At 47.6% G+C, this 13077-nt stretch overlaps 1 protein-coding gene across 1 annotated transcript; it reads left to right on the forward strand.

The window, feature by feature from the left end:
• The first annotated feature begins 2559 nt into the window (after positions 1-2559).
• Xpc (DNA repair protein complementing XP-C cells homolog) lies at positions 2560-11025 on the forward strand. Its single transcript, XM_077703602.1, has 6 exons — positions 2560-4909; positions 7553-7778; positions 8038-8206; positions 8603-8696; positions 9391-9484; positions 10696-11025. The coding sequence occupies exons 1-6, from the start codon at positions 2796-2798 to the stop codon at positions 10795-10797; spliced, it is 2799 nt and encodes a 932-aa protein (XP_077559728.1). The 5' UTR covers positions 2560-2795; the 3' UTR covers positions 10798-11025.
• Positions 11026-13077: the final 2052 nt, after the last annotated feature.

Consider the following 13077-nt stretch of genomic DNA (forward strand, 5'->3'; position numbering starts at 1 on the left):
GCTGTGGGTGGAGATGGTGACCGGCCCTGACCTCTCCGACCAGCAAGCATTGGTGAGGAGAGCGAAGAAGGCCGGTAGATTCCAAGGTGCCCTGGAGTGAGGACTCCTCTCACCGGGAGGGTGCTTCTAACACCAGCACCTTGCTGTTCAATAAAAGTTTATTCCTCCTCCTCCCGCTCCTCCATAAAAAGCAGACAGGGAATGAATGGGACGTGTTGCTTCGTGAGCTAAGTGTCGTTATCGTCAAACGATACTTTAGTTTCATTCGTCTGAATTTGCTCTGACTTTCTGCACTTGCGCTGCTTTGAAAGTCGGCATCAATTACCTGTGAAGATAGGCGCATTTCGAACACTTGTTTTTAACTTAAACGAATTTCTGTAATCGTCTGCCAGCGACGAATACACCAGGGCATTTTTCTCAAGAGTCCCAGCCTCACTCAAAAAAAAAAAAAAAAAAAAAAAGCTTTACGGACACTGTCATGAAAAGCTCGTGCCTTTGGCGCAATGTTTGCCAGGGCCCGTCGCCAGATATTTATTGCGTCCTCCTTTGGCGTAGTCGTCGTTGAAGTCGTCGGATTAATTGCCGAGGCTGTAAAGCGTGCATGGAGAAACTCATCTGAGAACACATGCGCGATTTGAACCCGGATCTCCAGAATAGGTGCCCGGCGCGTCACCACCGTTCTATCTCCGCATTTTTGTTTTTGTAGCGTAAGCTACACTGGCCGAGGTTGAGCGGTTTCGCGTGTGCCGTGAAGGGCCGTTCTGCGGAAGCGCGAGAAGCATTGGATTAGTTTGGGTCGGATCGGATCGGATTGGCTTGGATTGCATTTGATTTGGATTGGATTGGATTAAATTGGATTGTATTGGATTGAAATACAACCCAATTGGAGTACGGGTGCTGAACCTTAGCTCACGCTACGTATATCCTGGCATAGCCGAGCTAAGCCACTGCTAATTTTCATTGCTTGTTTCTTGCACAGCACTCAACGAAGCTGGGCAGCATTGGGCTCGCGGTCATGTCTTGGGAGAGGGACTGCTCTATCTACGCACATGGTCCGCACTGGAACGAAAGTTTGAGCAGGCCGTGCAGCGTGACAAACTAACGTGACGGCACGTAAGTAGAGTTGGTGCACCCCAGCAGTTCAGAACTCTGTTTCTGAGCAATATGTGGCGTGTGTCACCTGCCTGCCTGTTAATTTCGCCCCAAAATACGAAGGCACGACAGCGAGGAGACGCAAACACGATGTAGTAGTAAGGAAGCCGTCGATAAGTACAGCAGAGATTTCGCCTTCAAAGCACGTAAACATAGTTAAGTGCCCCGGGGAGTATTTGTTTTCATTTTTTCCTGAATAACTAAATTTACAGGGTGTAATAAAAAATCATGCATAACCGAAAGCTAAAGTACAAGCTCTATTACGTATGACGCCCTACAGCAGCAGGCCGCCGTTGTGCCTTAGCTTTTTGAATTCTAAGAAAATTTTAGTCTATGATCACAATATAATCCTTTTGATGTACTTAAATGTATCCGCACAGGAAAGTATGTATCCGCACAGACAACCACAAGAAAGTATTCTTGCGGTTTGTGCAATACGCGAAAGCTACTTTGTGCTGAAAAAAAAAACTAAAAAATAAAACCCAGGGAACTGGCGCTGCCTGCGTTATATTTAAACAAAAAAGACCCCAAATTGAAACCTTCGTGCAAAATCTTAGGGCGAAAGATTCAGCGGTTTATTGATAAAAATGGTTTAATGGTAGTCATTTTATGTTGCAATACCGTTTATCCCGACGGGCCAAACTAAAATAAACTTTGTTCCTACCGCGGATACACCTGCGGCTGCTTTCGGAGGGATGCACACCATGCCTTGAAACAGCTAACGCAAGGCGCACGCATGCTAGTTCTTTGGTGACTTATAGGGTTATGGTATTTAACAGCCTACAGCCCTTATTTGTTAAGAAATCGTCGCTGCGGATACGATTACGGTGGTAGCACGTGATATTGCAACGTCGAGTCACAACGACGTCTTCTCGGCTGGCGCGCTGCAACTCAGATAGTCTCCGCTTCTACCATAGCCCTGTCTTTCAGCACTCAATTACCCTCTCCGGTTTGATTAGGGACAGTCCACATGTTTTAATGTTTTTGTCATTCGATTTGATACTGAACCGACAGCCGCAGTTATAAACAATGAAATATGCCATAGTTACGTGCTTTGTTTGCACCGTTAACTTTGCTGCTCCGCGCGTTATTCCTGACCTGGGTGACCTGGGAGGCTAGTTTTCATGCAGCAACAACACACCACGCTCCGGCCACACCAAAAACGCGTTAACCGTGTCGTCTGCTACGCTCCATCAGAGCGGAGTCGGCCGCTGAAGCTCAGTAGCGCCGCCGCATGGCTAAGCGGCAATGCAAAAACAATACCCTAAAGTTAACCTATAACCTATAAAAAAACTCAGGCAATTTTCTTATTGTTGAATAAATTATTTTTCAACACATTCAAAAGAAAGTTTTTATAATTCTTTAGTGCCAATACGATCTAACGCGAAGACTAACTACGAGCCGAAAACGAAGCCGAACAGGGAAACTTGTTAGAGCATGTTGCCGATGTTGCGATGCGGTTGTTGCCATGCGACAGCGTTCGCGCACGTGCTTTTTGCATTGTACCGGTGATTGTTCGCGTTGACAGAGCAGTGTAATCTAAGCGCCCGTTTCTTAGCCGGTTTCCAGAAGAGCTGTAACGTCGTTTGCTACATTAGTGAATACCGGTGCCGCACACTGACAAGTCATTGGAAGCTGACACAATGGCCACAAGGCGATCGTGCAGGCTTCTCAGTAAGAAGCCGGCGGCAACAGCCTCGGATACGAAGCAAACTTCCAACGACATGGATGTCGACGACGAAGTCAGCTACACGAGCTCTTCAGCCTCAGAAGATGAGTACAAACCACCAAAGAAAGAAGCCGTCTCTTCAGATGAGTTTGAGGAGGACATACCTGCTAAGAAAAGGAAACACAAGGACGTATTGCCAACCCAAGTATCTGAAAGCTCCGGTGATGGAACTTTCGAGGTTGGAAATATAGAGCTCGATTTGTCGGAAGGCGGAACGTCTAGTGATGAGTGTGATGACGGTAAGGGCGACAGTCAAACGGCGCGCAAAACTAAGCGCTCCAAAGAGATGACCTTGGCCATGAGGAAAGCGATGCAGACTGTTAAAATTCCAAAGCTGTCAGACATAGTGAAGGCCCCGAAAGTGAAGTTGATCACTGACAGTTCTGATCCCAAACCTTCTCACAGAACGTTTCGATCGCAAGATTTTTCTGGCCATTGCAAACCCCTGCGTGAAGAGGTGAAACAAGAGCTTGGAGAATGCTCCCTTGACACTGCGTCAAGTTCAAGTAGGTCAAACCAAACTGAAGTAACAGAAGTGAACGGTAGTAGTGATAAGCCTGCCGAATGCTTGAAGGATGTTATCAGTGCTATGCTGCTTGAGAATGAACCGCAGGCGTCTTGCTCTTACAGTGTCAGTGATGCTCAAGACTCAAAACAAACCAAAACCAAGAGGCCTACGAAGAAAGCACCCGTTTCGTGTAAGAAACAGACTGCTGCACCTCATCCAATGCGATCACCGGTCAAAACGAGGTGCCGGCAGCTTCCAGCCAAAGAGAAAGCCAAGGTCCCACTGCCGGCTGTAAAAAGTGGCAAACATGTTGACAAAACAGGCAATTGCACGCCAAAAAAATCATTCCAAGCCAAAAAGAGCCTACAGAAAGACAAGAAGGCGGGGCAGCGGGTGAACGACAGCTCGAGTGAGTCATCGGATTGGGAGGAAGTGCCTGAGGATGTAGACTTGGACAGCTATGCACCAGTAGTTCCAGAAAGTGGAATCACGATAACCCTGCAACAGCCTCCGGTGATGGGAAAACACAAGAAGGCCAAGTTTGACCCCGTTGCCTACATGAGGCGACGCGTAAATCGGGTTCGTAAAGAAATACACACACTCAAGCACAAGGTTCACCTTCTCTGCCTAGTTGCACACGGGCTGAGGCTGAATGCCCTGCTAGCGGACCAGTGCTTGCACGCTGTGGCTCTTTCACTGCTGCCTCAGGAGTTCCTAGCGTACGCCGGCAGGGTGGTGACGCTCCTCGACATTGAGCGCATGTCGCGGCAGTTTGTCAAAACATACTCGTGCAAGCTTGGTGCTTACTCTGGGATCCAAACTCTTCATGATGACCTTACTCTGGCGCTGACGAGCAAACTAGCCCAGAATGTCCGAGACTACGCCATTATGTTTCTGGTGATTGTCAGGTGTCTCAGAATCGAAGCCCGCCTGTGCATGTCGCTGTATCCGGTGCCCCTTGATGCCGTGAAGCTTATGAAACCAGACACGAAACCTGGAAGAAAAACTGTTGAGACGAAGGAGCCTTGCAAGAAGAAAAAGCAACCGGCGGAAGAGGTTGACAGCGATTTCGAGGAGGAAAAACAAGAAAAGCGGAAAGGGAAGAAGAAGTCTCAAAAGGCCCCACCAAACACAAAGCAAGAGAAGCCACGTAAGCCGGGAGACACCACGTTGGTGTCTGCGTGCATCGAACACTGGGTCGAGGTTTTCACGCCCAAGGATTCAAAGTGGATCACAGTAGACGTGGTGCACGGATCTGTCGGCAGCATAACGGAAAGCTACATCCGTGAGCCATTGTGTTATGTCCTGGGCTTTGACGACAGCAACAGGGTGAAGGACATTACGAGGAAATATGCGTCGGGTTGGCTGACATCGACGAAAAAGAAGAGAATCGATCCAGCGTGGTGGGAAGAGTCCCTGAAGCCCTTTGCGCCCCCCACCGGGTGTGAGCGTGAGCTGGTGGAAAACACGCAGATTCAGTCAAAGCTCCAGCGGCAGCCAATGCCCGCAAGTATTGCAGAGTGAGTCACCTTCAGCTTAGTATTGCTTGAATGTTATGAAAGATCTCCCCACGCTCTCATCCGCATGGGATCATAGCAGGGCAGGTAGATAAAATTTTTTTCTAGCGGCAGTCTAGCAGCAAAATATTCAAGGGAAATGAAGAAGGGGGGCATGACATACCAAGAGTGCAGCCTATCCTCGGTATTCAGTTGCGTGGAATGCATGTAGGCAACCAAGTGTGCGCCACCATATCTGTGGCGAAGCGTCTGTTGCTAGGTGACGTGCGCACTTCCCGCAGATCAGGCACCCCTCTTCTTCTCCATGCAACCATGTGAGTGCACCCGTGGCCACGGTGCGCCGTCACTCGTAACGTCGGGCTCCGCGGGATGGCGGCACTTGTCCAGCTAAGCACGACTGTGAAACACATGACGAACTCTTCGCCGAACACAAAGTATTGCGCTGAGTTCACTGTGAGTGCGATTAATAACATCTCTGTTGGCGCCACAGTTTAGAATCGGATTGGAACGGAGCAGATGACGCACACCGGTGTCTTTTTTTTTTCTTCGGCGTGCGGCCGCAGTGGCCCAGGCTGCGCCGTGTCCGAAGCGCATCGGCCATGTCTGTGGCCGTTTCCAGTGTTGCCAAGCGAAGAAATTGACCGCTAAACTTTTCAACGAATACCGTCTATACAAGCAGAAAATACCAGCCCCAGATACCAATGAGGCATCACTAGATAGGTTTAGGCAGGCTCCCTAGCCTGGGACACAAAACAGCATTCCCACAGAGAATCAGGTCACCCTAGTGTCGTATTCAACCACAGCCTTCCTTTGAAATGACTGCACTTGTGGCATTCAATTCCTAGCATCTGTGGAACAGCTGACCACGGCGGCGGTTAAATCGGCGGTACAGTGGAGGGGGCTAAGAATCTCTGGGTCCAGACAGGCCAAAGCTGGAATTTGTCAGATAGGGGCGGTTTAAACGGACGTGAAGGCAAGCAGCAAGTTGGTTTCAGACGCAAGTCTGACCTTCTCATAGCCATTTTAGTGTTGATTCGGTGCCGAAAGATGCCTTAATTGCTGAGAAGTCGCTAATCAAACGACGCATTTCCCTTCCTCATTTTCCCTCGCAGAGATTCCACGACACAAACACGGCACGGTAAACCGGACGCAAGTGAGGCAGTGGTATAGAAGCAGCCAAATGCAATGCTACCACATACCGAACAGTTTGGTCTGTTTCAGGCAAATCAGTTGTGCTTTTCCGGACTTCCATGTCCTTTGCAGCTTCGGACCACTAAACAATTTTTTTCTTCATGAGACCCGTGATCAGTATTGACACTTCGTTGAAGGAAAACTTATTGTACTTTTTAGGCTGCGCGAATGTTGGTCCAGCCTCATTGGGCAATTGTTCGAGTGGTTTTGGGTAACAAGTAAGAAAAGGAACGGTTAAAACAATGGTGATTTCGCTGCTTTTTTCGTTCCATCATAGTTCTTGAAAGCTTAGCGCGACTAGTAACTCTCAGTGCGGACTAAAGGCAAAAATGCTTTGAAGCAGCAGTATCAGGTGCTTGCTGCAACAATCACAGTAGCAGTTACAGTAGCCCACACAGTGTTGCTATCTGCCAACGCCTAGCTGAAGAATGATAAGCTATTGGCATCATGGCCTGTGCAGAAAGCTACACACATGCATACGTGGATTGGTCAAATTTACCTGTTGTCTTGTGCATGTTATGGGATTACAAGTGATTGTAATTCAAAAATTTTGGCGGTAAGGTTCATGCTAACGGTACATGGTTTAGGACCTACATACAAAGTTATCCTGAAGCAAGCACAGGGTTAAAATTAGCCAAAGGGAAGCGAAATTCTAAAACGAAGTTTATCAATATGCGTGGGTAATGAAGCCATAGTACTAGTTTGCTACTGCTGAGAATTGTGTTGCTTGCATTTTGATAGAGAGAGAGAGAACTTTAGAGCCAAATTAAACATCTTCGTATTCGAGGTCTGCCTGGTGCAGCTACTGGTGCAGCCGGCCACTGTCACCCTTTCTGCTAGCAGTAACTGTGTGTTGGGGCAAGAGCTGGCTGGTTCACTCACTTACTGCTCACATGAGGGGCTGGAAATGGGAAAGACCTGGGTTTCTTTGACATTCCCAGAGAATATGATTAAGTGTGGCTGGGTCTTGGTAGTGAGTACAGAGGGAGTGAGGTTAATGCCGTGTAATGAGGTGGTGTTGTCATCACCATTTTGTTTTATGTATGCATTTTCCTTTGTTAATCCACTGATTGGTATGTATGCATTTTCCTTTGTTAATCCACTGATTGGCTTTTCTCTAAACTTTGACTTTCGGGTGGCAGCCCCTGTTCATTTATACCTAATTAATTTGTAAACTTGTCAAAGTGTTACAGGTGCAAGTGTTGTCAACTTTATCCTGTCTTGTTTTTGGAAGGAAGTAACGCAGAAAAGAATCAAAATTGTCTGCATGTTGGCGGTGAATATTGAGGGGGTCGACAAGAGGGATGGATGCTGTGTGTGTGGGTATGTGTTGGTCTGGAGTTGTGTCACGATTACTTTTTGTGCTTTCGTGGCCTGATTGGTGACCAGGGGTGTAGTTGTCTCACTAGCCAGTAGTGTTGCGTAATAAGATGTGTCCTGCCTATTTGCGTGCAGGTTCAAGAACCACCCCCTGTACGCCTTGAAGCGGCACCTCCTCAAGTTTGAAGCCATCTACCCACCGGACGCACCAACCCTCGGGTTTGTACGAGGGGAGGCCGTGTATGCACGCGAGTGCGTCCACACCCTACGCTCTAGGGAGACCTGGCTGAGGGAAGCTCGCATGGTGCGAATCAAGGAACAGCCCTACAAGGTCGTCAAGGCCAGGCCCAAGTATGACAAGGTACGGGAACACGTCTTGTCCTGCTGGCAACTGGAATCGCACGAAACTGGTCGAAGCAATTAATTGCAGCAAGGAGGCTTGCTGCAGTGACGGGTTGCCTTATAGTGTGGTGTGCACTGGAATCTCAACTGGGGCTAGTAATTGTGTATGGGGGGACAACCTTTAAAGGGACTGGCTTGTGAATGTTGTCTCACTCTGCAGTGCGTTCACTCCTCCCTTTTAAATGGCGCCTTTTCTCCCCTGTCCCGCATGATTGCAGCTGTCTGGGCAGATGCTGAAGGAGCAGCCCCTGGAGCTGTTTGGTGTGTGGCAGACGGAGGAGTACATGCCGCCCATCGCCTTCAACGGCAAGGTGCCCCGCAACGAGTGGGGCAACGTGGAGCTCTTCAAGAGCTGCATGCTCCCCGTAGGCACCGTGCACCTCAAAGGTGGGCCACCAACTGGGCTGCTGGGGCATGTCTGAAGTCGTGCTGGAACAAACCTTGTTTTGGGATGTCCCACTCTGGTAGGGTGTGAAACTTCCTGCGTAATCCGCTTACACGTGCCGTTTTTACAATTCCAGTTTGGTCTGTAATCTGGTCTGGGCCCGAAACAAGTTTGATGAGTCTAAAGTTTTAACCCTTACTGGTTGGCTAACATTAACTTGCAATTTGGCTGTGCTTCAGCAAAATTTTTATTCAGACTTTTTCCCAATTTGTTGCGCAGTCTGGCTGGTGTCACTTTGCAATTTCAGTTGCCTCCTTTGTTTTATTGCATGCGTACATGTTCAGAGGCATTGCGTCAAGCGCTGTGCCTATCAGTGATGGTGGTGTTTATGAATGCAGCCCCAGGGCTGGCTCGAGTGGCTGCCAAGTTGGGCATCGACTGTGTACCGGCTGTCGTCGGCTTTGAAGGTCACCACCGGGGCTGTCACCCAGTGTGAGTAGCCCGTCCTGTCAAACCCTCCCAAACAACAAACTGAACGCAGAAGGAAACGTTGCAGTACTCATCCCTGTTTTGAAGGAACTTATGCTGAACATAACATGCAGAATGGGATTTCATTGCGCGCTTTAGGCTGTGCAGTGAAATCCCGTTCTGCCCCTTTAGTCCTTTGATGAGAGGAGGGTTGCTGTCTGTGCTTTGTATCCATCGCTACCAGTGATACAGGTAAGTACAGCTTAAAAGTGGAAATTTGACACTGTGTATTTACGTGAGACCATAGTGTGAGGCTACTGTGTACTGCTTCCTCTATACCAAACGCTCTTTGTCAAATGGAATGCTCGTAAACACCTTTCCAAGGCCAACGTTTCTTCAGTTGCCTTATTTGCAGCTGAATCCAACTTCTAATTGTGTAGTTTTGCAGCACAAGCCTTGCAGCTTGCGCCATAAAACCAGGCCTAATTTCTCTGCTAGTTTTGTGGTTTAATACTATAAAGACTTTGGTTGAGTTGTGGCTGAGAGTTTTTGCTACGAAAATGCTTGCCAATGAAGTTGTTGTTTCGTACTGGGCGCACATTACAACCTGCCATGAGGCATGCCAGTTTATGCGCATTTGTTTGCTTGGAAGTGTCTGTTGCAAGGTCACCTGGGACCTCAGGGCTAGGTAAACTAACGCGTGTTGTTGTTCCTCCAGATTTGACGGGTTTGTCGTCTGTGAGGAATTCCAGGATACGTTGATGGCGGCTTGGGAAGAGGAGCAAGCTAACATCAGCAGCCGTGAAGAGGAGGTACGTGCGGTGAATTTTCCGTGTCTTTGTTATGAGTGTTGTTGTGGTCAATGCAGAAGCCTCGAATCTTCAGCCCGGTTGTTTCAATTCTAGCAAAAGTAATCAAGCTACGGTGCATTGTGTGTCATTTTTCTTGCCTTCTGCCAGGTGCGCTGAAGGGGGGACATGGCTCTTACAACAATTTTCAAATGAACTGTCAGTCTTGCTGCTGCTTGCCTCCCCCCGCCCCACCCCTTCCCTTATTTCAAATATGCCATTATTTGTTGAGTCAGTCAATTAGTTCCCAAGATAATTAGAGATAATTGGCCATTCTTGGAGGAACAATAGACAAAACAGTGTTAGTCATAAAACTGTAATCTTTATATTGTCCCATACTATGAACACTGGTGAATGCAATAAGACAAGCAGTTTTTGATGCATCGCTTGGAACTAATTTTACAGCTCATTAAATTTTGCTGTCTGAAACGGGCATTCGAAATGGTTCCCTGCCACTGGTGCCACCAAAGTTTAATGAGCTGTAAAATCAGTTTCAAGCGATGCATCAAAAACCACTTGTCTTATTGCATTCACCTGTGTTCATTCATAGTATTGGAAAAAATAAAGATTACAGTTTTATCACTAACACTGTTTTGTCTATTGTTCCTCAAAAATGGCCAATTATCTCTAATTATCTTGGGAACTAATTGACCGACTCAACAAATAATGGCATATTTGAAATAGGGGGGGGGGGGGGGAGCAGCAAGGGTGACAAGTTTCACAGCATTTACTTATTAAAGGAAGTTGTTTTAAGAGCAGCGTCCCCCGTTAAGCAAGGTTTCATCCAATTCTGTGAAAGTATGGAATGCAATAGGCGTCGTAACATTTATATCTGTGGTATGGTGCTCAGGGAGGTCAACCTCACGTTTAAGCAGGTTTGCCCTGTCTTGGGGCAGAAATCCCGTCAAGTGGCTGTTTATATATTGGTGCTGCTGTAACCCAATGCATAAACAGGTAGCGCCTTGTGGCCTGAAGATTTGAGGGATGCACTCTACAAGTAAAAATAGAATTAAGAATAAACCCAAGTGCTGAATGACTTGTTGCTGCTGGATGGCTTACGAGGTTACGGACACATGCTGCTGAAGTGTGACCAGCAACATTTATGAAAAGCTCCTGAGCATTGCAAGACTGCAGAGTCTTTTTGACAGGTGTGTCCTTTTTTTTTCTTTTTTCAGAAACGACTGAAACGAGTCTATGGAAACTGGAAGAAGCTCATCAAGGGCATTTTAATCAAGGAGCGGTTGCGTACCAAGTATATGAAAGATGACGACGACTAAGTCACTTGTAAATTTGTTTTCCAGTTAATGGCATTACCTGCATCAATTCACGCTACCCATTGACTTTCCTTGCAATTGCTGTTGCTTCCTTGCACGCTTGTCACTACCATAGCTGCAGTCTGTGCGAGTGTATGTATGTATACATCTGCAGTATTTACAATTTTGGCTTGTAAACTTACAAACCTTGTTTCACTCTGTGTTAATAGAGCAATAAAAAAGCTGTTTCTATGCTCTGCTTTTTAGTGCGTGAGGGACATCGAAGAAAGAGAAGTCAAGCATCAGGCTTGGAAAAAGGGGATTGTAATATAAATGCCAGTCAGATTGGAAACTGAACATACACGGGGTAGTGAGAGAAAGCGTGTGCTCAGACATTAGTCCAGCACAGTTTCGGGAAACCTGGTACTTATTTGCAATGTTAAAAACTTAGTGCTAACCTGTAGTAATTATAGTGGTTGATACCAGCGCTAACAGTAAGAGTAATTTGCGTGCAACCCACACACTGTGCTGGAAAACGTTCAAGGTAAACGTAGAAGGTGGGTGTGCGTACTCAAGACCACTGCTAGCATCCCGGGACTTTCGAAAGACGATAGAAAACAAGAAAAAAACTTTTATATTTGAAGAGAGTCAGCAAAAAAAGAACAGCCTAAAGTGCCACACGAATTGAGGCATCCAATTTCATTGAGTGTGTCATGATGACTTGACGCATATGAAGTACTACAAAAAAGTCGGGAATATTGCTACCTGACCTGCTTGAGAAGAATGAGATGGTCTAGTCAACAGCATTTATTGACAAAAATCAAGGCCATGGTTTAGCGGTGGGCATGAAGTTCTTGTTGAGTGGAGAGCTTATTAGGATGGAGAAGCATGCCCAGTGGTGTTCGCGCGAAGAACTGAGAGGAAGACGGCACCGGGGCATGGCACATGCGACGATTGGTTGATGTTCAAGTGACTGCCACCCCGGGCGCTATCACTAGATCGCTGTCGGGAAGAATTCGGCACGGGGCTTTGCATGCGGACGACATGCACAAAAGACAGAAAGATGGTGCAAAATATAATTGAGAGAGTCGAGGACTCGCGAAGGAGAGCGGTTTATTTCGAGAGCCGAGGACCCAGGAAGACCCCGTCAGGAAGCGGCGATGATGAAGCTAGAAACCGAGATCATGAAGATGAAGCGATGACGATAGGGTGTCCTATCGGAGCACGGCGATTGTCCCAGCACAGTAGATTGTCCCAGGACTGTAGATTCTGCTGGTGCTCACACTTATCTCGAGCGAAAAAGGGCGGTTCGCGGTGGGGGCTGGTGACAGTGAAGGTGGGCTGGACGGGAACTGCAGCGTTGCTGCCACCATTGCTGCCCTCGCGATCCATGGGGCTAGTTGGTAAGCGCCGACCTGATCGAAGCTCCAGCTGTGCGATCGGGAGAGGTAGACGGCAGGATCGAAGGCACCCTCCACCACTTGAGAGAGTCGAGGACTCGCGAAGGAGAGCGGTTTATTCCGAGAGCCGAGGACCCAGGAAGACCCCATCAGGAAGCGGCGATGATGAAGCTAGAAACCGAGATCATGAAGATGAAGCGATGACGATAGGGTGTCCTATCGGAGCACGGCGATTGTCCCAGCACAGTAGATTGTCCCAGGACTGTAGATTCTGCTGGTGCTCACAATATTCAAAGTTCTGCACACCGTGAAGGATACCAATGATACAGGAAATGTCATCTGTGTCATTTGCTTTTTTTTGCCTCATCTACATCCTTCATGCTGCAGTTGTGAACGCAATCCAAGTGGCCCAGGTTTAGGAGTTAAGTAAGGCTACCGGAATAGGTGATTGTTACTTGAGAGATTCAAGATCACCTGTACAGCCTGGAGACCATCGCCTAGTTTGCCAAGTGAGGTGGACACTGGTTGCTGTGTTGTGAAACAGATGCAGCACCATAACAGGTGCTCAGCAGTTGCCGCATACATTCATGCCAAGCAGGGCTATCAACAATGCCAGTGGTGCAAGGGCAACAGCTGACAGAGGCAGCCCCCTGTCACAGCCGTACGTCATTACTGGAAGAATGCACTGGTTGAATACCATCTTTTTGAGGAACAGAGGAAGCTTACTAGTCAGGATACCTGAATTCTTACCGGAAGCTGCTCACCCTATGCGAATTCTGTGGGTAATTTCTTTTTGATGGTTTGGATCAGCAGATATGATTTGCCTAGGGTACACCTACTCGCCTACTGTTTCCAACACTTCGTTGCCTACCTTAAAGTCTCATGCTTCTGGATGCTGATTGAA

Source organism: Haemaphysalis longicornis, unplaced genomic scaffold (assembly GCF_048455015.1).
Source record: "Haemaphysalis longicornis isolate Haplotype H1 unplaced genomic scaffold, Haemaphysalis longicornis Haplotype H1 scaffold_3, whole genome shotgun sequence".
NCBI lineage: Eukaryota > Metazoa > Arthropoda > Arachnida > Ixodida > Ixodidae > Haemaphysalis > Haemaphysalis longicornis.